The sequence below is a fragment of the Chanos chanos genome, chromosome 11 (genome assembly GCF_902362185.1).
Source record: "Chanos chanos chromosome 11, fChaCha1.1, whole genome shotgun sequence".
In the NCBI taxonomy this organism is placed as follows: domain Eukaryota; kingdom Metazoa; phylum Chordata; class Actinopteri; order Gonorynchiformes; family Chanidae; genus Chanos; species Chanos chanos.
In genome coordinates, this window is record NC_044505.1 from 20,473,732 (window position 1) to 20,498,906 (window position 25,175).

At 40.9% G+C, this 25,175-nt stretch overlaps 1 protein-coding gene across 1 annotated transcript; it reads right to left on the minus strand.

Annotated features, from left to right (window-relative positions):
- Positions 1–14,077: 14,077 nt before the first annotated feature.
- On the minus strand, positions 14,078–15,918 carry LOC115823817 (C-type lectin domain family 4 member E-like). Its single transcript, XM_030787840.1, has 3 exons — positions 15,821–15,918; positions 14,532–14,655; positions 14,078–14,182 (listed from the first exon to the last, which is right to left on the minus strand). The coding sequence occupies exons 1-3, from the start codon at positions 15,916–15,918 to the stop codon at positions 14,078–14,080; spliced, it is 327 nt and encodes a 108-aa protein (XP_030643700.1).
- Positions 15,919–25,175: the final 9,257 nt, after the last annotated feature.

Consider the following 25,175-nt stretch of genomic DNA (forward strand, 5'->3'; position numbering starts at 1 on the left):
GCTCTGCACGTTTTCCATCTTTCCCTGCTCTACCTACCTGACTGACCTCATCAGTGGCTCTTTTGATTGGCTGAGCAAACCTGATTTAGTCAAGAGCATGTTAATCACACCAATCAGGTGTATTTGGTGTAAGGATAGATAGAAGATATGCAGAGCAGGGGTCCACCAGGAGCAGGATTGAGAACCACTTAGAAAAAAAAAAGAGAGAGAAAGAACCACTGGTCTAAAACACTGTGATAGATTACTTCATTGCTAAAAAAAAAAAAAAAATAGTTTTCAAGCCCAGCAGCTGAACGTCCTCATCTGTGTCAGTGAAAATGCCAACACGTTCACACAAGTCATCATCTAGAGTCCAAGATGAAGCAGTAACTACATGTGCATTCATGGTCTAATTATCATTGGTAGATCTGAATGGTATAGAACAGCATGGACCTTTTTGCACCATTCACAGAAAATCTAGCATGTCTGTTACTATCACTGAGTTTAAATGGGTCTACTGTACATTTCTGAGGCAAACCTCTTAAATATTAATCCATGTTTAGAACAATGACAGAACAGCGGTGAAAATGGCATTTCAACAACTTTACATTGAGGTAGATCTGGATTACTGGAATGATAGCTTTTTCCTCAGCACTATTAATCAAGAAGGGTATAAAAATGACTGAGACAACTTGTTCACAGGGATTGAAATGTTTGAATGTCCTTATCCAACATCATTCTCGCCTTTTGAATGTGTCTCAGCCAAATCCGTTACGATGTACGAAAACAACCATTTGAGTGTCGCTCCAGAATTTTTTCGAGTTTCATTATCATCTGTTTATTTCATCACTGACACAAAACACCACACAGGTTTTTGGTGGTTTCAGTTCAAATGTAAGCAAAAAATTGTGTGTGTGTGTGTGTGTGTGTGTGTATGTGTATGTGTGTGTGTGTGTGTGTGTGTATGTGTATGTGTATGTGTATGTCTATGTATGTGTGTATGTGTGTGTGTTACATTACCTGCTGTGCTCTTTGCCGTGCTGTCCTCCTTCTCTGTGTTGTGTTTCTTGGCCCTTATGGTGTCTGCACTGACATAAATATCCACCATCCTCTCAACTCGCTCTCCTCTGTCCTCCTCACTCATCTGCCTGGTATCAATATTATCATAAATAGCCCCAGACATATTTCACTTTTTAAGACACAATCTGGTCTACTGACTCCACTCTTAACTGTCTCAGTTGTAAAACAGAACTAAAGCGTGAAAAAGGGGAAGCGTTTCACTTTGCTCGGACATGAAGAGATAAAGTGTCAAAAAAACCCTCACATATATAATGTGGAAGTGCATGTATGGATGGTGAAAGAAGCTGAGATACTATCACTCTGTCGCTCTGACAGCTTCAACACCTAGTTCTCAATTTGTCGCAAAGGAACAAGCTTTGTGTGTGTGTGTGTGTGTGTGTGAGTGTGTGTGTGTGTGTGTGTGTGTGTGTGTGTGTGTGTGTGTGTGTGTGTGTGCGTGCATTCGTGCTAGTGTATTTGTCTGATCAAAAATCACCAGGGCTGCCCTGAACTTGCACCTGCATTTCTCTTAACTCCAAGTAAACAGACACACTCCCCTGTGTGCCTAAGGCCATCCAGCTGATTAATAAGACTATAAAGGAGGACCTAGGATTAATCATTGATATTGCATAGCTTTCAAGCATAACTCTGACTCAGTTGCATGAGATAGGTGCTTAAGGTTTTTTATATATATATATATATATATATATATATATATATATATGTAAAGCAACAGATGCACTCCCAAGTGTTTTTCCATTTTTACTGGTGATTTAATGGTTTAAAAAGTCAACAATGTCTGAAGCCTTGCAATTTAGTAGTACTTCACAAGCATGTTAGTGCACTATTTTACAATTCAACACATCGTGTTTTATTCGATTTTTGTGTGACAAACTATGATGTCTCGTGTGAAATATGGCAAAAAACAGTTACTGAGAGTGATGGTGTACTACGCAGACACAGACTGTCAGTCACAACTGCACTAAACTGAACCAATCAACTTACAGAAAAATGCAGAATTTAAATAACATAGATAACGCAGAAAGGTGCATAAAGACCATTTGAAAAGATATAAAAGTCAAAACCGAGAGCTTGTGGTTGGAAATATATTTGAATACAAGGCATTTGCTTCCTTACAACGCAACGAAAAAAAGGAAACAGCTGAGTGGGTTTTGAGTTTTCTGTTAACCAGACACAGTGTATAATCAGAGAGATCTGAGCTAAATGCAGTTCATTATTAATGTCATTATAGATGAAAGAGGCAGAGGAGACATACAGACATGAAGTCAGCAGACATGAAGTGGTAGAGATTCTTGCCTCAGATTCTAAATAACACAACCACTCACCACAGGTTTAGCATTTCATGACTTGTCATCTTGGACTTGAACCTTTTTGTACATTTTGTGTGTGTGTGTGTGTGTGTGTGTGTGTGTGTGTGTGTGTAAGAAAGAGGAGGGCTGATTAATATATGTTAGCTTGCGCATTTGATCAAGAATGTTTGTAAGTCTTAATTATCTTTCACTTCTTTTCAACAAGCTTTCTTTTTTAACTTGTTGCTTCAGACATTGGTGCAAAGAATACAGAATGCCACCCCAAAATGTTCCGCATTTGTAAAGATCTCATTTCACCTAGACCTTTGCCACATGGAGTAACTACTGTTTCAGAAACACACATGACTTCTGTAAAGGGAACCTAGAATAACAAACATTAAAAACTCTGGCTGTAGTTGCCCACTCTATATACAAAACTTGTCTTTGTATTTCTTTAGAGGTGCCTAAGCTTTCACACACATTGCTGTTCTGGATTGCCTCAACCTTGCCCACTTGAGGCCGGACTTCTCCTCTGCCCACCAGGTACCCCAGGTATCTCGTTTCAGGCCCTGCCCACTCACACTTCTGAGCACTCAGAGTCAGCCCCACCTGCTGAATTCACTGAAGGACCCTGCGAAGGTGCAGGCGATGGTCCTCCCAGAACCTGCTGAAGATGACTACATCATCTAAGTAGGCTGCACAGCAGTCTTCGCAGTCCTGCAGCACGCGGCCCACGAGCCGCTGGAAGGTGTCTGGCGCCCCGTGTAGCCCAAATGGCATGACCATGAATTGGTACAAGCCCATGGGGGTCCTAGAGGCGGTGTACCCACGCAACTTCTTTTCCAGTGGCACCTGCACGTACCCTTTACAGAGATCCAGGGTGGTAATGAAGCTGGCCTTACCAATGCTCTCCAGGAGGTCATCAATGCGAGGCATTGGGTAAACGTCGAACTGAGAGACAGCATTTAGATTCCGGAAGGCCATACATATTCTGAGGGACCCATCCTTCTTTGGCAAAATGCCAATGGGGCTGCTCCACTCAGTGGTTGACGGCTCAATGACACCCAGATCCCTCATTGTTTGAATTTCTGTTTTCAGCCCAGGCACCAGGCGCTCTGGCACTCGATATGGTCACTGCCGTATGTGGGTGGAGTCTTTAAGGTGAATTTTATGCTCCAACACCTCAGTGCGACCAGGCCTCTGCTGGAACAAGGCTGGAAAGCCAACAAACACCTGCTGGAGCTCCTTTCTCTGCCCACTCTCCAGATGCTCCAGGCGGACACTTCCCTGCTGCTGCCAAGCCTCCAGGTCATCTCCACTTTCCTCATCTTCATCCACCTTCCTCACCAACATCACCTTTGCTTGAGCGGTCTGCCTCTATTTCCATCCTTTCATCAGGCTGACGTGGTACACCTGTGTCTCCTTGCCCTTATCAGGATGGTATACCTCATAAGTAACTGGACTCATCTTCCTGGTGATGGTGTAGGGCCCCTGCCATTTTGCCAGCAGCTTGCTGGTAGATGATGGGAGCAGCAATAGGACCTTCTGCCCGGGCTGGTATTCATGATGCCTGGCATACTGGTCATACCACAGCCTCTGGGTCCTCTGTGCCTTTTGTAGGTTCTCTGCAGCCCCATCTGCAGGACGAACTGCACAATGCCCGTCTCAGGAGATGTTGGTTTGGCCCCTTCCCTGGTCTTCTTTAGGAGGTCCAATGGCCCCTGGACTTGCCAACCATAGACCAGCTCAAACAGGGAGAAACCTGTGGATGTCTAGGGCACCTTCCTGTAAGCAAACAATAAGAAAGGTAACCATCTGTCCCAATCTTTCCCCGTGTCTGCTACAAACTTCCTCAGCATGTTCTTGAAGGTCTGACTGAACCGCTCCATGAGCCCATCAGTCTAGGGATGATAAGGACTGGTCCGGATCGCCTTGATGCCCAACTGCTGATGTAGTTGCTGCATCAAACGGGAGGTGAACTTTGTCCCCTGGTTGGTCAGGATGTCTTCAGGGGACCTGACACAGGAGAACAACTGGATCCGAGCACTGATCTTCGGGGTGGTGATAGAGCGGAGTGGGAAGGCCTCAGGGCACCTGGTGGTGTAGTCACTGATGACTAGCATGGAACAAAGTAACAGTTTGATAGTGCAGCCAAGCAAATCTGCTGTCCAGAAGTAGGCCCCTGGAAGGACCCAAAAACTCTTCTCCTCCTTTCATTAACCTGCACAAATTGCTGGGAAATTTGCCTTTTGTCCAGTCTGTCCAGCCTCTCTTTTTGAATATGGCATACAGCAACGCCATTGGGTCTTTTTTGACTCATGGTAGATCGCAACCATGTTTTCAACCTGCGCAATCCGCTAAAGCTGCACTCTGCCTCGGCAGAGGATATGGGCACCACCAACAACAATCTAACTAGTGTCTCTACCTGATCGAATAGGCCACGAACTTCAGGTACCATTTCTCTTAAAGCTTGTGCAGCATCTGCAGTTGCCTTGATAGTGTACTTGTTTTTAAACATAGCTAATTGGACTTTCAAGTTTTCTTCATTCAGTTCAGGATATTTATGAACAGCATCACTTGTAATGCCGGTCAGGAGTGTGTTTTCCAATTGTTTTATCATTTCTATGCCTTGTTGCATAAACCTGTCACTCATTTGTGTGTCTACTGTGTCTAGAACACGGTAGAACTGCTCTATAGAAATCCAAGGCCGATACAGGCGTGTAAGCAGCGGACTGCCCAGAAGATCTTTTTGGGGGCCTATGAGCGCGTGGTAAAACAATAGGCTGTAGAGACAGATTGTCACATCTGTCCTCTGCCTCCCTAAAGATCATCTGAAAGAGTGCATTGTCTCTTTTTGCCCCAGTGCTGTCTCGGACAAGGGAGGCTGCAGAAAGCATACCCTCCACTGTCTGGCTGTTCTTCTACATTTAGTATCTCTAGTTCACTTATAATATCTAGGGCAAGCATAAGGCCCAGTACAACATTAACTTGTTCCAGTCGATCATGCAAGCCCTGTGCCCGGCTTGCAGATTCAGAGCTGCAGTTACTTGTAGCCATCTCCTCCAGTGCATTTAGCACCATATCATATTGAGTCAGCACAGCACGAATGGAAGATGACCGCACAGTCCACCTGGTGGGACATAAAGGCCTGATCAACAGGACTGGCTCTTCCCCAACACCTGCAGCAATACATTTAAAGATATTCTTTAGTTTATTCGACTATGCAAAGAATGTGCCAAGCTTGTGGATACATTGAAGTGCATTCCGTACAACAGGGGAGGCTGAGAATGCCTGTTGTGTTACTAAGTTTTCACAGTGGGCTCCACAATGTATATATGGTGCTAATGGCTGTTTTTGGCAAATGACTGCCTGTGCACCCGAGTACTTCCCAGCCATATTCGCTGCACCATCGTAGGCCTGACCTCTAAGGCCAGATACCAGCAAATTCAGCCTCAACAGTACATACAAGATAATCTTGGCAAGATTTTCACCAGTTGTCAATGCTGTCTCATACAACTCAATGAACTCTTCATGCACCACCAAATCATGGTCAACATAGGGTAGGGACAAGGTCTCAGGGCCTGTGTCCCATCCATTATTACTGAAAACTGCAACACAGGCATGGCTTGTATTTCGTCTGTGATTGCCTTGACAATTGATGAGCTCATCAGATTGATTAGTTCATTTTGACAGTCCCAAGAAGTACACACCTCCCTCTTGGCAGACAACCACTTGGTTAAAGACGGATCATCATCAGCTTTGTATCTTAAAAGCTGGTCTAGGTTCCCTGTCTGATGCTCATGCCCCCTAAAGGCCAAACCCTGTCTCACTAGAAACATCTCACCACTAATAACTTTTAACAGATTAGCTCTGTTTTGTTTCAATGTGCGCACTGCTCAGCTGTGCACTGACTGATCTGTTTTCGTATGCTACAATTGTGAGAGCAACTTCTGACTTCTCATGTTTGCTACATTTTTCCAGCGCTTTTTTCCAGTTTTTAAAACCAGCATTGACAAAAGCTGTCTCTTTACTCTTTGCTTGTGTTGGTTTCTCTGTCTTAAAGTACGTGGAGCGGTGAAAACACAGGACATCATCAATATCCCGAGTGACATGTAGCCAGGGATACTTCTCATACCAAGTTTTTTTGGAATATAATACTGTAAACCTATCCAAGAGTGGTCCTCTGAGTCCTCATGGATTAACATTTTAAAATAAGGCAGTGGAATGAAACTTTGTAATTTTGTAAGTTTTTTTTCTTTTTTTGAAAACAATTCCAATTTTGTTTTCCAGCCAGATACAAAGCAATTCACACAAGGTGAGATATCTTGAGGAAAAATCTTTTTGACTGATAGTGACATTACGGTCAATCTCTCTCTCTCTCGCTCTCTCTCTCTCTCTCTCTCTCTCTCTGTCGTCCTCCCTGCTATTAATCACATCTCTGTAGTTTTCTTCCAGTATATTGTGTACTTTCTCCCAAATCCTTACTGCACTTATTTGACATGTCTTGGGGCAAATACACCTAATTCAGTTTGGGTTTTTTTAATTAAATCACCAATGCTTATCAGAAAATCACATGTTAGAGTGTTATGTTCCTCATCTAACCGACGTTGTGCCCAAGAATAAAAACAGTCACACTGATTTAAATGGGCTGTAGAGGAGGCTGACAGATTTCTGTTACCTTCCACTTCAGCACTTTAGCATTCAACTCCATAGAACAGCTGGAATGGCAGATAGCTTCAAACTATCTCAAAAAGGATTAGTAATGAGTTATGAACTCAGCACTCAGGGATGGAAAAACACTTTTTGAATATTGATGATAATTATTTATTCCTATCAGGGCTATATGTACAAAGGTGAGTTTTATTTATGAAATATTGCGAAGACTGGATTTAAAGTCAGTCTTAATGGTATCAAATTAAACTCATTACAGGTGACACATACGAACAGCTACAGGCTAAGCAGAAGTGTATTATGATACAGAAATCCTGCCAATTACTGTCAATTCATTTGATTAATGTCAGGAAAAGACCATGGAGCAGGAGAGCGGAGTCACAAGAAGGATTGTTCAATAACAATAAAGGTTGTGGTACAAAATGGGGTTAACACAGGACTGAGACCAGAGACACACTGGATACAGGCAGGTAAACACACAAAACACTCAGTACAGGTAAAAGGTTTGATAACGTAAGATAACGTCGGCTGAGTAAACACATGGGGAATGTAGACGTGGGGAGGAGCAGGTCCAACAGAAGGGACTGAATAGAGAGGGAAACCAGAGGGGAACAGAGTGAGGGCAGGTCTGAGGGGATGAGGAGTGATCAGACTGGTGATTAATAAACCAGTGACGCTGAGAACTGAATGCCTGAGACTGGCAAAGGAGGTCGTCATAATCAGACAGCAAAAACGTTTTAATTTGTATTACATGTCAGCAGAGCGAAACCCCTGTATACAGTGATTCAATGGTTTTGAAAACATTAAATCCTAGAAACGAAAATATCTCTGTTACATAAGAACCCAATCTTTGATGAATAAGAACCTAAAGCATTTCAAAGCTTCCCACACACAACTCTACTCCAGTCTCACCAAACTCTGTACACATCAACAATAACGAAAAGAATTATCAGACAGATTCTTTTTGTTCATATATCTCATTATATCTAAAACTGAAAATATGAAGCCATGGATGGAACCAAAAAAAAGAAGAAAAAAAATGAATTGTGAAAAGAGTCTAGAAGTAAGAGTCAGGTTTCAGATACTGGCATCTTTAGTCTCCCAGCTAAACCAGTGCCTTCTCACAGACCCACTTTAGCTGTTGGTTACATGGAAGATCATTCAAGCTAAAATAGTCTCCAGTCATGGCAGCCATGGTAGTCATCTCAGCACAGTTCCCTTTATGCCAGTGCACTCCACCATTGTCGGGCTCTCCATATCCCCAATACCTAAAGTTACACACACACACACACAAACACACACACACGTATTTTCATATTCATTTGGACTCACTTACTCATTCAAGGGTTTTTCTATATTTTTACTATTTTCCGCATTGTGCTTTGTGTACACTTTTTTTTGCTTACTACATAATTCCATATGTGTTTATTTCATAGTTTTGGTGCCTTCAGTCTTGTTCTACGATGTAGAAAATAAAAATAATAAAAATAAAGAAAACCAGTTGAATTAAAAGGTGTGTCCAAAATTTTGACTGGTATTGTATGTATATACATATTTGTATTAGGGGTGGAGTCAAATCCGAATATGATTGAACACCAGCTATTTGACTTTTTTTTTTCTTCCCAAAAACAAATAATTTTTAAAATATTTGTATGAGACTGATATTCGTAAAAAAAACACTATTTGTGCTTTGCCGAATACCGTATTTGGGTACGGCTCCACCCCTAATACACAGGCTTCTGCTGTGGAGGTGCAGTTTTGCGGCTCATTGGTGGAAGTATAGTTTAATTTAGTTTTAAACTCCTGCTGGCGAAAAATTTTACTGTGGTGAACCATCGTGCTCCTAGCTCAGCAGTCAGGTTCTGGGGGGGTCCATGGTTTCCTGTGTTGCACTGTCAAAAAGCATTTACATGTCCTCTATGAAGCAAGGAAGACCACACAGGTTTTTATTTTGGTCTTTCCATTACCCTTTTACCTTGTGTGTTCATTTTGCTTTTGTTTACTGTCTTTAAATGTTCTTGTACAATATAAACTGTATAAAGCAAGATAGAGCTATCATTTTGCTGTGTTCTCTTACCCAGTGTGCAATGGCGTTCCATCCACCCATTTCCATTCTCCCTCTCTGTCCTCATCAGTTAGACCAATCCAAAACGTCCCCCTCAGGGAATATAGAAACTTCTGGTGTTGAAGCGAAAATACAAACTTTAAAGTTTCTGTGCATTGAAAGCAAATAAAGCAAAATAAACAGTAGAAGCTGCTTCAAAAGTCACAATTTTCTTTCATTTATTCTCATCAACACTCCTTTATGCCACTGACTGAAATACTATTTGCTTGACTCAGCCCAGCATCTTGTGAAGTTTATTTATACTTTCCCCATTCCAAACACAAGGGGGCGCTTTGTACATAAGTTTAACTCAAATTAAGCTATATTTCAGCAGTTCATAAGGGGCCAGTTAAGACCACATATCTTACAGTAATGGACAGAAATGTATTCATTTCAATACATCTCACAGTTTCTGTTTTTCACTAATACTATTTCAGCTCCACCATCATTATTTCACCTGTTCCTCTCTGCTGCTTATAATGACCAGATCTCCTCCTTTTCCTCTGCAGTCCTGTCTGCTCTGGGCCCAGTTTTTTGTCAAGGTGGAAACGTAGTAACAGCTACACTGAAATCTTCTCCATCCGTCAGGGCAGGTTCCTACTGATAAGCCAGATGAGTCAGCACCTTCCCCTTTGTTTTATTATCATACCGCTAAACGTTAAAATCTCAGCACTCCCATTACTTTCAGATATTCATATCTTTCATATTTTGAATCATATCTTCTTTATCTATCACATAACCCTTAAAATTTCATTTGTTATGAACTTCATATTAATCAGAGTCATGAAATACTTACCTTGTGTAGAAAGCTTCCTCTGAAGTTCATCTCTCTCCAGTCTCAGGATGTTGTAACTGGTTTCTAACTGGTCTCTTTCTTTGGAAAGGTTGGTGAGACTGGTTAGAAGCCTGTTAGAGCTGTTCTGCAGCTGGTCCCTTTCCTGAGTGAGATCACTATAGCTGGCCTGTAACTGGTCTAACTCTGCAGTCACACTGGTGTAACTGGTCCTCAACTTGTCTCTCTCTTTGACGAGTTTCACACACACTCCTATTGTGATGGCCAGCAAGAGAACACACAGAAGCCCCAGGAAGAGTGTCACAAATCTTCCTGAAAGTACCTGTTTCTTCTCTACTTTAACACCTGTGGTAATTCAAACAGGAACATATTTAGAACCCCCCCCCCCAACCACAATTCTTTCTTTAGCCATTAAATGTGAGCATATTCATATGAGTTTGTGTTTGACAGAGAGAGAGAGAGAGAGAGAGAGAGGGAGGGAGGGAAAGGGAGGGAGAGTGTGTGTGTGTGTCTGTGTGTGTGTGTGTGTGTGTAACAGTACCTGTCTTGTCCTTTGGACTGCTGATGACCTCTGTCTCTGTGCTGGGCTCCTGGGCTGCTCCAGCATCTACAGGACAAATATTCTACATCATCTCCAGTTTCTCTCTTCTGCCAAACTCACTTATCGAAACAACTTTCATCATTATTCACTCTTTGGGGGAAAAAAAGCCAAAGCACATTCACTGTGCTCTCACACTTGCTTTACAGAAGTGTATTAAGTTTAAGTTTCAGTGATTGCACACACACTGTGAACAGTGAGCAGTGAATTTGTCCTCTGCATTTAACCCATCCAACATACCAGTAGTGAACACACACCAGACGCAGTGGGCAGCCTCCTTGGTGAGCGTCCGGGGAGCATTGGGGTTAAGTGGCACTCAAGGGTACACAGCCGTGGATGTTGGGTCTGGGAATCGAACCGGCAACCCTCCAGTCGCAAGCCCGGTTCTCTACCCTTTAGGCCACGGCTGCCCAGTGTATGACAAAACAGTGCCACTGTGGAGGGTCTGACTGACAGGGAAGTGCTTTAAATTCTAGTAACGTACACACCATTTCTTTTTTGTTAGCTTGTTTCACACCTGTCCATTTATTCCTCTTTAATGAGTGAACAATGGCTTGGTATCACGCTCCCTCAGTCTTAAAGGCACTGTGTCATGCCCACTGTCACCACATCAGGATTGGCCCTGAATTCTGTTACCTGCCCCCCAGTTAATGCAGCAACATTACCTCTGTCTATCCACTCTTTCAGTTGCCTTTAGCTTTTGTGAAGTTTGCTGGTCAGTAATCTTCCATGTTACTCTAGGTTTATATCTGTTTGCTGTTTGATTGGTGTTCTGTTGTTTTGTGCTATTTTGGATTCTGTTTTGTTTACTTGTTACATTCTTGTGCACCTGCTTCCAAATCACCTTTTATATCCCAAGTCCCCACTTTGTGACACAAGACTTTGAAAACAATACGGAAGAAACCTGAAGGGGTTTGATATTCAGCGTGTGGTTACTCAACAAGACCAGCTCCTGTTTCAGCGACAGGAACGGTTACACCACCAATGCATCACCACAAATTAACTGGGCAGCATGGTGTCCCAGTGGTTAGCACTGCTGCATCATAGCAGGAAGGTCCTGGGTTGGAATCCTGGGTCCTTTCTGTGTGGAGTTTGCATGTTCTCTGCGTGTGTGGTAACAGAACTAGAGTCGGTCCCTGAGCGTTCCACTGTGCCTGCCCACTGCCCCTAGTGTGTATCTGCTCACTGCTCAATGCTCCTAGTGCGTGTATAGGATGGGTCACATGCAGAGAATGGAATTCCCCACAGAGATCAATGCACTGATCTCATTCATGGTCTAATTATCATTGGTATATCTGAATAGTACCGTTCGGCATGGACTTTTTTTGTACAGTTTACAGAAAATCTAGTATGTCCGTTACTAACCCTGAGTTTAAACGGGTCTACTGTACATTTCTGAGGCAAACCTCTTGAATATCAGTCCCTAGATATTCAGATATTCATTGTTTAGAACAATGACGGGACAGAGGTTAAAATGGCATTTCAACAACTTTATATTTAGATCTGGATTACTTGAAAGAGCAGATAGCGACTTTTGTATGTCTTTATCCAACATTATTCTCGCCTTTTAATGTGTCCTAGCCAAATCCGTTATGATGTATGAAAACAACCATTTGAGTGTCGCTCCGGGATTGTTTCAAGTTTCATCATCATCTGTTTATTTCATCACTAACACTAAAAAAACCACCAAGTTGTTGATTGTTTCAGTTAAAATGTAAGCAAAAAATTGTTTGTGTGTGTGTGTGTATGTGTGTGTATATGTGTGTGAGTGTGTGTATGTGTGTGTGTGTGTGTGTGTGTTACATTACCTGCTGTGCTCTTTGCAGTGCTGTCCTCCTTCTCTGTGTTGTGTTTCTTGGCCTTTACAGTGTCTGCACTGACATAAATATCCACCATCCTCTCAACTCGCTCTCCTCTGTCCTCCTCACTCATCTGCCTGGTATCAATATTATCATAAACAACCCCAGACATATTTCACTTTTTAAGACACAATCTGGTCTACTGACTCTTACTTGTCTCTGTTTTGTATGAAACAGAACTCTCTGACTCTTTATCTTATCAAACAAGTTAATAATGTGTAAAAGGGGAACTGTTTCACTTTGGTTTCACTTCAGAATGCCACCCCAAAATGTTCCGCATTTGTAAAGATCTCATTTCACCTAGACCTTTGCCACATGGAGTAACTGCTGTTTCAGAAACACACATGACTTCTGTAAATGGAACCTAGAATAACAAACATTAAAAACTCTGGCTGTAGCTGCCCACTCTATGTACAAAACTGGTCTCGTATTTCTTTAAAAACATTAAAGAAAACATTAAATCCTAGAAACGGAATATCTCTGTTACATAAGAACCCAATCTTTGATGAATAAGAACCTAAAGCATATCAACGCTTCCCACACACAACTCTACTCCAGTCTCACCAAACTCTGTACACATCAACAATAACAAAAAGAATTATCAGACAGATTCTTTTTGTACATATATCTCATTATATCTAATACTGAAAATATGAAGCCATGGATGGAACCAAAAAAAAGAAGAAGAAAAAAAAATGAGTCTAGAAGTAAGAGTCAGGCTCCAGATAGAGGCATCTTTAGTCTCCAAGATAAAACAGTGCCTTCTCACAGACCCACTTTAGCTGTTTGTTACATGGAAGATCATTCCAGCTCTTAAAAGAGTCTCCAGTCATGGTAGTCATCTCAGCACAATTCTCCTTAATCTCTGTAATCCAGTACGCTCCGCCATTATTTGGTTCACCATTTCTCCAGTACCTAAAGTTACACACACACACACACACACACACACACACACACACGTATTTTCATATTCATTTGGACTCACCTACTCATTCAAGGGCTTTTCTATATTTTTACTATTTTCTGCATTGTGCTTTATGTACACTTTTTTTTTGCTTACTACATAATTCCATATGTGTTTATTTCATAGTTTTGGTGCCTTCAGTCTTGTTCTACGATGTAGAAAATAAAAATAATAAAAATAAAGAAAACCAGTTGAATTAAAAGGTGTGTCCAAAAATTTTGACTGGTATTGTATGTATATACATGTACGTATTAGGGGTGGAGTCAAATCCGAATATGATTGAACACCAGCTATTTGATGTTTTTTTTTTCTTCCCAAAAACAAATAATTTTTAAAATAATTGTATGAGATTGTAAAAAAAACACTATTTGTGCTTTGCCAAATTTGGATTTGGCTCCACCCCTAATACACAGGCTTCTGCTGTGGAGGTGCAGTTTTGCGGCTCATTGGTGGAAGTATAGTTTAATTTAGTTTTAAACTCCTGCTGGCGAAAAATTTTACTGTGGTGAACCATCGTGCTCCTAGTTCAGCTGTGAGGTTCGTGGTTTCCTGTGCTGCACTGTCAAAAAGCATTTACATGTCCTCTATGAAGCAAGGAAGACCACGCAGGTTTTTATTTTGGTCTTTCCATTACCCTTTTACCTCGTGTGTTCATTTTGCTTTTGTTTACTGTCTTTAAATGTTCTTGTACGATATAAACTATATAGAGTAAAATAGATCTATCACTTGGCTGTGTTCTCTTACCCAGTGTGCAATGGCGTTCCATCCACCCATTTCCATTCTCCCTCTGTGTCCTCATCAGTTAGACCAATCCAAAACTTCACCCTCAGTGAATATAGAAACCACTGGTGTTGAAGCGAAAATACAATTGTTAAAGTTGCTGTGTACTAGAAGCAAATAAAGCAAAATAAACAGTAGAAGCTGCTTCGAAACTCACAATTTTCTTTCATTTATTCTCACCAACACTCCTTTATGCCACTGACTGTGAAGTTTATTGATACTTTCCCCATTCCAAACACAAGGGGGCGCTCTGTACATGAGTTTAACTCAAATTAAGCTATATTTCAGCAGTTCATAAGGGGCCAGTTAAGACCACATATCATCCAGTAATGGACAGAAATGTTTTCATTTCAATACATCTCACAGTTTCTGTTTTTCACTAATACTATTTCAGCTCCACCATCATTATTTCACCTGTTCCTCTCTGCTGTTTATAATGACCAGATCTCCTCCTTTTCCTCTGCAGTCCTGTCTGCTCTGCTCCCAGTTTTTTGTCACAGTGGAAACGTAGTAACAGCTACACTGAAATCTTCTCCATCTGTCAGGGCAGGTTCCTACTGATAAGCCAGATGAGTCAGCACCTTCCCCTTTGTTTTATTATCATACCGCTAAACGTTTAAATCTCAGCACTCCCATTACTTTCAGATATTCATATCATTCAGTTATCTGTCACATTACCCTTGACATTTCATATATTTATATATATATATAACTTCATATTAATCAGAGTTATGAATCTTATGGGTACTAGCCTTGTTTACAAAGCTTCCTCTGAAGTTCATCTCTCTCCAGTCTCAGGATGTTGTAACTGGTTTCTAATTGGTCTCTTTCTTTGGAAAGGGTGGTGAGACTGGTTAGAAGCCTGGTAGAGCTGTTTTGCAGCTCGTCCCTTTCCTGAGTGAGATCGCTATAGCTGGCCTGTAACTGGTCTAACTCCGCAGTCACACTGGTGTAACTGGTCCTCAACTTGTCTCTCTCTTTGACGAGTTTCACACTCACTCCTATTGTGATGGCCAGCAAGAGAACACACAGAAGCCCCAGGAAGAGTGTCACAAATCTTCCTGAAAGTACCTGTTTCTTCTCTACTTTAACACCTGTGGTAATTCAAACAGGAACATATTTAGAATCCCCCCAACCACAATTCTTTCTTTAGCCATTAAATGTGAGCATATTCATATGAGTTTGTGTTTGACGGAGAGAGAGAGAGAGAGAGAGAGAGAGAGATAGAGAGAGAGAGAGAGAGAGAGAGAGGGAGAGAGAGAGGGAAAGGGAGGGAAAGACGGAGAGAGAGAGTGTGTGTGTGTGTGTGTGTGTGTGTGTAACAGTACCTGTCTTGTCCTTTGGACTGCTGATGGCCTCATTTTACATTAATAAATCATGTAAAAGTGCTGATCTTGGACGTTGGAATTCTCACTCACTCATTATCAAAGCCGCTTCTCCTAATTAGGATCACTAGAGCCTATCCGAGGGCTCATAGGACAAAAGGTGAGGAAACACCCTTGCCAGTCCATCTCAGGGCAGACACACATTCATACCTAGGGGCAATACAGTGTATCCAGTTCAGCTAACCTGCATGTTTTTGGACTGGAGGAGGAAACCCACACTGACATGGGGAGAACACGCAAACTCCACACAGAAAGGACCCTGGCCGCCCGGCCGGGAATCAAACCCTAGACCTTCTTGCTGTGAGGCAGCAGCACTACCCCCTGTGCCACCGTGCCGCCCCGTGCTGTTGGGACTCCAAAATCGTAAAAGTTATAGTGATGCAAAAGTTATAACGCTTTAAGAATCCGGAGTTCATATTACTTAATCCAAAAGTGATCTGAAATTAATCAAACGTTTTTCCTTTACATAACTCAAAATTGGATTACGTGTTATAAACACTCAAAATCTTGAAGTCAGTAGAGTTTATAAGGACATTGTAAGTTTACACATTTGAACCTCTCTGTCACATTCACAGAACAAGTGGTGGATAACATTACTTATAACAAATCACCCCATTTTCATTGTAAAACACAAAGTTTAAGACAGCAAAGTTTAAGACAGCAGAGAGTTATTATGAGTTGTCGCCTGCAGGATTCATTTTTAACAGTGTGAAAGAGGGTGTGTCGCTATCACTCTTTTGCTCTGAGGTCTTCAATACCTAGTTCTCAATTTGTCTCAAGTGAACAAGTTTGTGTGTGTGTGTGTGTGTGTGTCTGTCTGTGTGTGTTCTGTCTGTGTGAGTGTGTGAAGGAATCATAAACATATTTTTATATTCTAGCAGGGCTAGCTGGTGCGCTTGCTTAAAAATCCATGTGACCACATGTGCTGGTGGTTAACTGGTGAGAGAAGCTGAAACCTGAGGTGGAGTGGTTGGTAAACTAGGCTAGTTTTAACCGTATCTCAGAAGAAGTCTGAAGTATGGTGGCATTTCAATCTTTTGGAGGACAACCCTAACAAAGTAAAATGCAAACTCTGTTGGCCTATGCAAGAATTCACTTATCATCTAATCGAGTGAAGTTGCATAGCTAGGCAGCCATCGAAACTTGAAACAGGTAAGTTATTAGCCGGCCAGAGAAAAAGAGACTGAACACAAATGTTTGATTTTTCATCTTAAAGATTCCAAATCTTAAACTGCAAGCATTTAATTTGTTTATTTATTTGTGTACATTTAAGATTTATTTATTATGTGTTTAAGGAGAAATAGGCCTACAGCAGCCTAATAAACCTATCCTGTTGATGACAAGAAGTTATTATTTCATAGCGGGCATGAATTTATTTTAAACTGTTTCATTTGTGTATTCATTTAGGCTACATGTTGTTTTTAATGTTTAAAGTGGAAAAAATAGGCTATAAAAGCTTGATTTAAACAGAAAGACATGTGCACTGCCTGTCCCATTATTCCAACATATCCATATGGTCGCCCAATATCATATGTCGGCAATTCAAACAGGCTGCAATTAAAATCGCATGCAGCTGACTTTTATTGATTTTTTAATGCTCAAAAATATGTTCCCATGAACATATTTCTGATTGCCAGATAGTCTGTTTGAAAAGAAGAAAGGAACGAACAGTCGAATCTGAACAGCCAAATCTGATTCGACTGACAAAATTCTGAGTCGGGTACAGTCCTAATAGAAACACAGACCATCTGTGCTCTAAGCCAGTGACCCAAAAACAGATCATAAATAACAATAAATAAACTAAATACAGTGTCTTGTTAAACGCTGAAATAAATTAATACTGCTAAATTCCTCATCCATAAATGTGGGCAGCATGATGTTATTAACGCTGTATTGTTGTGGTTGTCATTTATTGATGAAAATCTTTGGTGACTGTGTTTTTAAAACTAGCAGCCTCCAAAGACCATCCTGTAATCTTCTCTGTTCTCTGACACTCCAGAGCGAGGTCACAGTTTTTTGGCAGAACACGTGATGTATTCCTTCCAGCTGAACCGTAAAACATTTCATGCTGGTCAAACTTAGAAACTTAAGAGCCCCTGTTGTCTTGGAAACATGAGTGAAGTCAACTTGAAAAAATACCATTGTTTCAATTCAAAAACTAAAGTTGAAAACATTGATCTAAGTACTAAGCATTTGTTATCTTAACATGATTTTTCAAGTTTTCAAAGTTCATTTAACTTTTGGTCACTTGTTGTTTGAACTTAATACTGTGAGTTAAAATTATTTTTCATTATCCGTGAAAGAAAACCTCTGCACACAAACAAAAACCTAGAATGAGTGACAGCTGAGATAGGATACACCACAAAACATATGCAGTTTCAGCTCTGTTGACTTAAAGCTGTCATGGTCATGTTGCATTAAGATTAGCTAACGTTAGTATCCAGCAGAACATTTACATGAGGATTAAGGTAAAATTGTCTTGACGCTATGGAGGAATATTACACTTTAAACCCATCTGTCAAAGTGAAACAGTGCTAACCAGCTAGCTAGCTACACTGAAGCTAAGGTGAGTGAACTATTAGGTAACATTAATTGGCTGGAATTAATTAGCTTAATTAGCTTTAAAATGAGTTAAACTTGCAGAGATAATCAAGTGTAAGTTTGTGTTGAAAACTTCTAGCTTCAGTGTACATTTGAGCTTTCATATGTAAGCCTAAAGCTTGTAATTTGCAAATACTCCAACTTTCACTATGTAACATTTGGTTCTCAAACCTGTCAAAATGCGGACCAGTTCTCAAAAGGCACCAAGGCAGAACTGGCTCGGGACAGGCACCTTCCTGGTGGAAAAGAGGTATTAGACAAATTTCTCTGGCCCCCTGGTAATCCAAATTACTAAAAGACTACTAAATTAAAAATAAAGGAGGAACTCCCTGGGCTTTTCCCTCATCTATTGGGGGTAAATTGGTTTCTAATAGCCCCCTGCTATGGAGAAGTAAATACAAAAATCTAAATTTCAGCTTCCAGTCCCCTGGTAACATAAAACATGAATTTCTCTCTTATTTAAGAAATAATTCATGTAACAAGCTATGGACCTCAGGGCACCTCCCTGGACCTCTCTCCAAACATTTGGGGATAAATTCGTGTCTCATACCCACTGGTATACACTTATTGAAATTTACATGATAAAAACTGGATAACATTATACTGTTTTAGCATTGCAGCTTGAATGAAATGCAGTGCATTGCACTTGTCTGGGTTTGGTGTTAATTGATTTGTATGAACTACAGTACCTAGCTCCAATCTTATGGCAATTATTTGATAACATACAGTAATAGCATACATAGTCAGAATGTAACATAACAGTTGGGTTTTAAAACCATTTATTTACATAATAAACATCTAGCTGTTTGTACTCGGATGTCGGATATGGTCTATAAAATCTACCAAGAAGTCTGGAAATTTGAGTCTGGAAAAGTATGGAATTTTGAAAAGGAAAATGTGTAGGAACCCTGAAGATACACATTAACAGTTGGGTTTTAAAACCATTTATTTACATAACAAACATCTAGCTATTTGTACTCGGATGTCAGATGTGGTCAGCAAAATCTACAGAGAAGTCTGGAAATTTCAGTCTGGAAAAGTATGGAATTTTGAAAAGGAGAAATGTGTAGGAACCCTGTGTTCAACAACTACAGATTAAACATGACAGATTAAAACATAGAACCAGTGGTCGTGGTCAAGACCAGTCAGCACCACGTCCATATTCCAGTTGCCCTTGGTCCCTTCAAGACCTGAAGTACATTATTGTCTCACATCTCACTGTCTCTCTGCATCATCCGCAATCCGCACAGTATCAAATCAGCTAATATCATTTACATGTCTTGTGTGTAGATCATGCGGTTTCCCAAACAGAGAATATTTTGAGCACCTTGGAAATCATCTTATAAAAATTTGAAACTGTTAGTTGGGTATTTGAAGGTTGTGATCACAGCACCAAACATATACACATTGTTTTTCTCTCATAAAAGCCAGAAACACAGTCCTCCTGCACACAAAGACTTCACGCGTTCTGTTTTTCAGGATTATCCAAGCCAGTCTCCTGGTGAAAGTGACATTTAAGATGAAAACTACTGTGGTATGGATTTTTTATTTAGCAGCTGTGGGAGGAATTGTGCATTGTCCAGTTGTGTAAGTCATGTTTTGGATAATCTCAACTCTTTATACTTTGTTAATGTCACAACCTGCACCTCCATTTTGGACTTTTGTTTGGCATGTCTTTGTGCGCCTGTTCTCTGTCTGTCTCCACCCCTCACCTGTTCCCGTTTGTCTAATTATTAACCTTGTTAGTTTTACCCAATCCTGTTTTGCCCTGTTTAGTTTCCCTCTGTATTTAAGTCCTAGTGTTTGCCTTGTCCATTGTCTATCGTTGTTTGTGTTTTAGAGCACACTGTTACGCTGCACCTTTTGTTATTGGTTTTTTGTTCCTGTTCTGCACGTGTATTTTGATCTTCAGTTCCAGTAAAGTCCTCCTTTTTTCACTATCATCATCGTGTCTTTGCACTTGGGTCCTGCGCCACACCACCAGCGTGACAGTTAATAAAACAATTCATGTGATGTGAATTGATGTGAACGATTTAATATCATTACAGTTGTCTTATGTGTTGCCTAGAAAATCTACATTAAAAAAATAGAAACAGTTATATATTAAGAACTAAAAATGATTAGTTAATCAAGCCTAATTTGTAAACATTCGTTTGCATTCATAAAGCAAGTAAAATATATGGAGGAAATATAGGTAGGCTTAACCTAATGTATTTTAGTAAGGAAACTTTACCCAAACTTTGCAAAAAGTTTACTCAATAATAGATCAGGTTAAATTTACTAAAAAAAAAACCAAAAAAGGACGTGCAAATTGCTGCCAAAATTCTTTTGTGTTTATTCGACAAGTTATTTTTAAGAGTGTAGTGAACATAGTAAATGTGGTCATTGTTTACTTGGCACGTATCTTAGCAACGACCTTCTTCACCCAGGGTGCATTGGCGTCCAGACAAATCTTGTCACCGCTGTGTTTCAGAGTGGCACTACAGGATGTTAATAGAGAAAGACCACTTAGAACAGCATATCTCAGTAAAAAAAAACACTTCTTTACTAAGACTGTCCTATTGTCTGTAGGACATGGGATAGTTTCATGAAAATCAGTTAAAGATTAAACAAGTCATTTCCCTTTTCCTTATTACTTTGGGAACAGCTGAACAGTAAAGAGCTTATGACTACTGTAACTATGAAGCAGAGACACAGGGAAACAGTAGAACTCACATGATCTCCGTGTCTTTACAGTGTGGGTTTGGAGGGAACAGCTCCACTTTCTTAATGAGTTTGCCTATAGACCTGCTCTCAGTCTCAATGCAGCGACAGTGAGGGTCAGCTCCTACGCCCCTCAAACTCATTCCTGCGGAAAGTTGAAAACCACAGTCAGTTTTCAAGAATGATGCTATGGAGGATTTTGTGATCTCTACAATACGGATGAAAGCATAAGAAATGCAACTGTAAATGCAGCAGTGGATATTTGACAAGGGAGCACTTAGAGACCAAAAATGAATTTTGAATTCAGTTACACGCTTCACAAAGAAATGTTCCTCAAACTGTGGTCATATGCACAGGACTCAGAACATCAGTAATCTTGTAGAGCAGAATTATACTGACAAACACTTTTTAAACAAGTGTAACCCCCCCCCCCAACTGTTTCTGTCTTCTGCTAAACTCATTCATCCAAATAATCTTTATCATCATTGACTCACACCTATGCTTATGTGTAGTGTGTGTGTGTGTGTGTGTGTGTGTGTGTGCATACCATCGGTAAAAACCAACTCTACTGTGCTTGTTTGGGTGGTTGATTGCTCTTGCGTGGTGCTGTATGATAGTGTCTGAAAAACCTACCACTGGTAGAATTATGTGGTTCATCTGGGACTGTACGTTCATCTGGGACTGTACGTTCATCTGGGACTGCAGGTTCATCTGGGACTGTATGTTCATCTGGGACTGTATGTTCATCTGGGACTGCAGGTTCATCTGGGACTGTATGTTCATCTGGGACTGTAGCAGTGACATTAAAATCGTAACTGATGTTTCTGAGTCTCTGTCTGTCTGGAGTCATGGTCTGTCGCAACCAGTCATTGTCCTTTTTAAAGCTGATACCTGTAGGGAAAATAAAAATCAAATGAAAAAGAATCCACACTTTAAACCATCTTTGAGTTCAGTCAAGTCACGTAACTCTTTTCACTCTATATGCAGGTTAATAAGCAGCAATCTGCCCTCTGCCCTTGCACACAGTCAGTCACAAAAAAAGAAGTACTTGTGACATTGTGAAATACTCACACAACATAGAAAGTGCAGTCACGGCAGCAAGCAGGAGAACACATAACATCGCTAGGCACGTAACAGCCAGTCTGTAGCATCTTTCCTCCACATTACTGCCTCCTGAAAAGTAAGCATTATTTACGCACTATAGATCAGAGACAAAGATTCTGAATGTTTGTGGTCTGGGTTACTTTACAGCGTTTTAAATGGATTTATGCCAAAAAGAAGAAGAAGAAAAAGAAGAAGCCTATGATACTGTCAAATCCAGAATTCTGCTCTATCAACTGTAAATGAGACCTTACTTTAAAATAGAGGAATGTTTTTGGTGTGCTTGCGTTATATTCACAGTTAAGTCATAAGTGAAATGAAATACTACCATTTTACCCAACATGAGTGAAAAATAAGTTCACAATCCACCGAAACCATACCCTTACATTAAATTCTGGCTGTTACAAACAACATTGAATGTTTTCACTATGTCAGAAGTAACTGAATACCATTACCCAAATAATGTTCAATAGAAGGACATGATAATCTCATATATGGTCATGAGAGATGAGCTAAGTTTCCCTTCAGTGAGTATAACTCAAATATAACACAAAGGAAACCTCTATAGCACAAAGACAGCTCACAGTTCACCAACACGACAAAAAATGAATACCATTTTCACTACGTTCACAGACAAGAACATGCTTCTACCTGACTGCACTGTGTCTCCGTCCATCGTCATGGAGCTCCATTTCTTCCCAGTTAGGTGGTGCTTGGTGGAGTCTGAGAATGTGTAGAGGACTGTTGTTATTTCATCTGCATCCACTTCACCTGTCTCAGTGAGATGTACCTGATCATCAGTGTCACGTAAATCCATCTCCAAACGAGTTGTATGTCGCTCTTCCCCAGCTGTCAGTGGTTCTGAGAAATCTGACCCGATGTTCTCCACTCACCTGATACTATCTCGGCCATAACCGGTGCTACACAGGAAACATCAGATGTGTTTTTCAAGATGATTTTTAGACATGGGTGTGCTCTTATCATTAAATTATAGTTCCAAAGTATGTAATATGAAATTATCAAGTTCAGTGTGTGAAGGAGTTATGCAAGAAACTTTGTTTATGTGGAGATGAAGAGAAATGTACCGATGGCTGATAATGTAAACTGGTAGATTTCATTAAGGTTATGTTTCATTTTCATTTATTTTTGAATTATTTGTAATAAACTTTTTTTTTTAATGCTGATGACTCCCATTGAGACGAAAAAAATCTCTTTTGCTCGGGAGTCCTAATTAAGATAGTCAGAAGTGGTCGCAATACAGAAAGAACAAGTAAAGACAGTTAACAGAAGCAAAATGAACACACAATCAAAGCATCTGAACATTTCACTATTTAAAACTGTCACATGACTCAGAATTAAAGCCATAGGTCAAGATTTTAAAATCAGGAAGAGAAATAAAACTTTGCAAATTACAGGTTTTTTTGTAAACAATTCACACTTTGTCTTCCAGCCAGAATCCAAGAGATTTACACACAATGGCTTCTCTGATGGGTGTCCAGTTTAAAGTGAAAAGTGGGTTATACAGTTAGGATCTTGAGAAACAGGTGGGTGGATGGTTGTGGGGTGTAGTTAAAAGGCTTAAGTAAAGACCAAAATAAAAACCTGCGTGGTCTTCCTTGCTTCATAGAAGACATGTAAATGCTTTTTGACAGTGCAACACAGGAAACCACGGACCCCCCAGAACCTCACAGGTGAACTAGGAGCATGATGGTTCACCACAGTAAAAGTTTCCACCAGCAAGCGTTTAAAACTGAATCAACGCACACTTCCGCCAGTGAGTCTCAAACTGCATCCCCACAGCAGGGAGCTACCACTAGAGTTAATAAGTTAAGTTGTGTGACTTCATCAAAATGATGTCTCTCTCCCGACTGCTGTCTTTTCTTTGGATGTACATTTAGACTGGGGTTAAGTGCCAACATAACACATATACTTCATTTCTTTTTAGACTGAGAGATTAAATAAATAAAGGCAATCAGTTTTCAATTTTTCATTAGTGATTTTGCGTTTGATTTCATTTCCCAGGATTTAAGGACAGTTTGAAGAATCTACAAACAAATTTGATCCTGTGCGTTTTTTTTTTTTGTACGTTTCCCCCAAATCCTGTACGCTTGTTGCACTTATTTGAATGTCTCAGGTACCCAGCTGTGGCGGGCTGGCAATCTCATCTGGCCTGATGTTGTGCCCCGCCCCCTCTCTCCCGTTCGACCAACCAGGAAGGGAGTGCCCCTCGCGGTTTAGCCAACCGGACGCGGAGCGCCAACAATTAAAGATGCTGGATGTACTGTGTGTTAGATTTCGGTCTCGTTGCTTGCATTTTGCTTTTCGTGTGTTTTCTGCTAATTACAAACTTGCCATTCTGTGTTCGACTGTGTATTCTCGTTTATTGACTTTGTTTGTGGATTGCGCTCTGGTTTGGGTTTTCGCGGGGAGAAGGACAGGTAAGGAAGGGGATCCCCGCGGTAGGTTAGAGGCGGGTGCCACTTTTGTATTTCTGTTACTAGTTAGTTAGTGCATGAATACCCCTCTTTGTTTAATGATGTAGATGGAGCTAAGCCAATTAAGCAACACTCTTACCGCCTAAACCCAACCAAGCGTACTTTAATGCGGCAGGAGGTGTCGTACCTGCTTGATCACGGCCTTTCCCAGCCTAGTTCTAGTCCCTGGAGTTCACCATGCATATTGGTACCCAGAAGTGATGGCACAGCCCGTTTTTGCACGGACTACCGTAAGGTGAATGCGCTGACTGTGCCTGACTCCTTCCCTCTGCCTCGTATGGAGGATTGTATCGACAGAGTCGGGTCGGCGAAGTTCGTAAGTATGCTTGACCTATTAAAAGGATATTGGCAGGTCCCGTTAACTTCCCGTGCTGCTGAAATCTCTGCCTTTGTGACGCCTGATCATTTCTTTCAGTACTCAGTCATGGCATTTGGGATGCGGAATACTCCGGCTACCTATCAGCGGCTCATGTCTGTCGTTCTAGAGGGGGTGCCTAACTGTGAAGCTTATCTACACGACCTCGTAGTGTATTCTTCCGATTGGCAGACGCACATGGAAATACTGCGTTTGGTTTTTTGGTCGTCTGCCTCTTTGACTCTTAACTTGGCGAAGTGTAAATTTGGCAAAGCCACTGTGACTTACCTGGGGAAGATGGTTGGCCAAGGGCAGGTGGGACCCGTGGATGCTAAAGTAGAGTCCATCCGCTGTTTCCCCGTGCCCGATGCTAGGCGGCAGCTCCAGCGTTTCCTGGGTATGGCGGGTTACTATCGGT

Excerpts from the sequence above, each read along its gene's own strand:
- LOC115823817 (XM_030787840.1), bottom strand. The coding sequence starts at position 15,918 with ATGAACTCCGGATTCTTAAAGCGTTATAACTTTTGCATCACTATAACT. Across the intron at positions 14,656-15,820 it reads GCGGCACGGTGGCACAGGGG|ATGGAGAAGATTTCAGTGTA; the intron begins GTAGTGCTGCTG and ends CTGCCCTGACAG. Across the intron at positions 14,183-14,531 it reads TAAACAGCAGAGAGGAACAG|TGGTTTCTATATTCACTGAG; the intron begins GTGAAATAATGA and ends CTTCAACACCAG.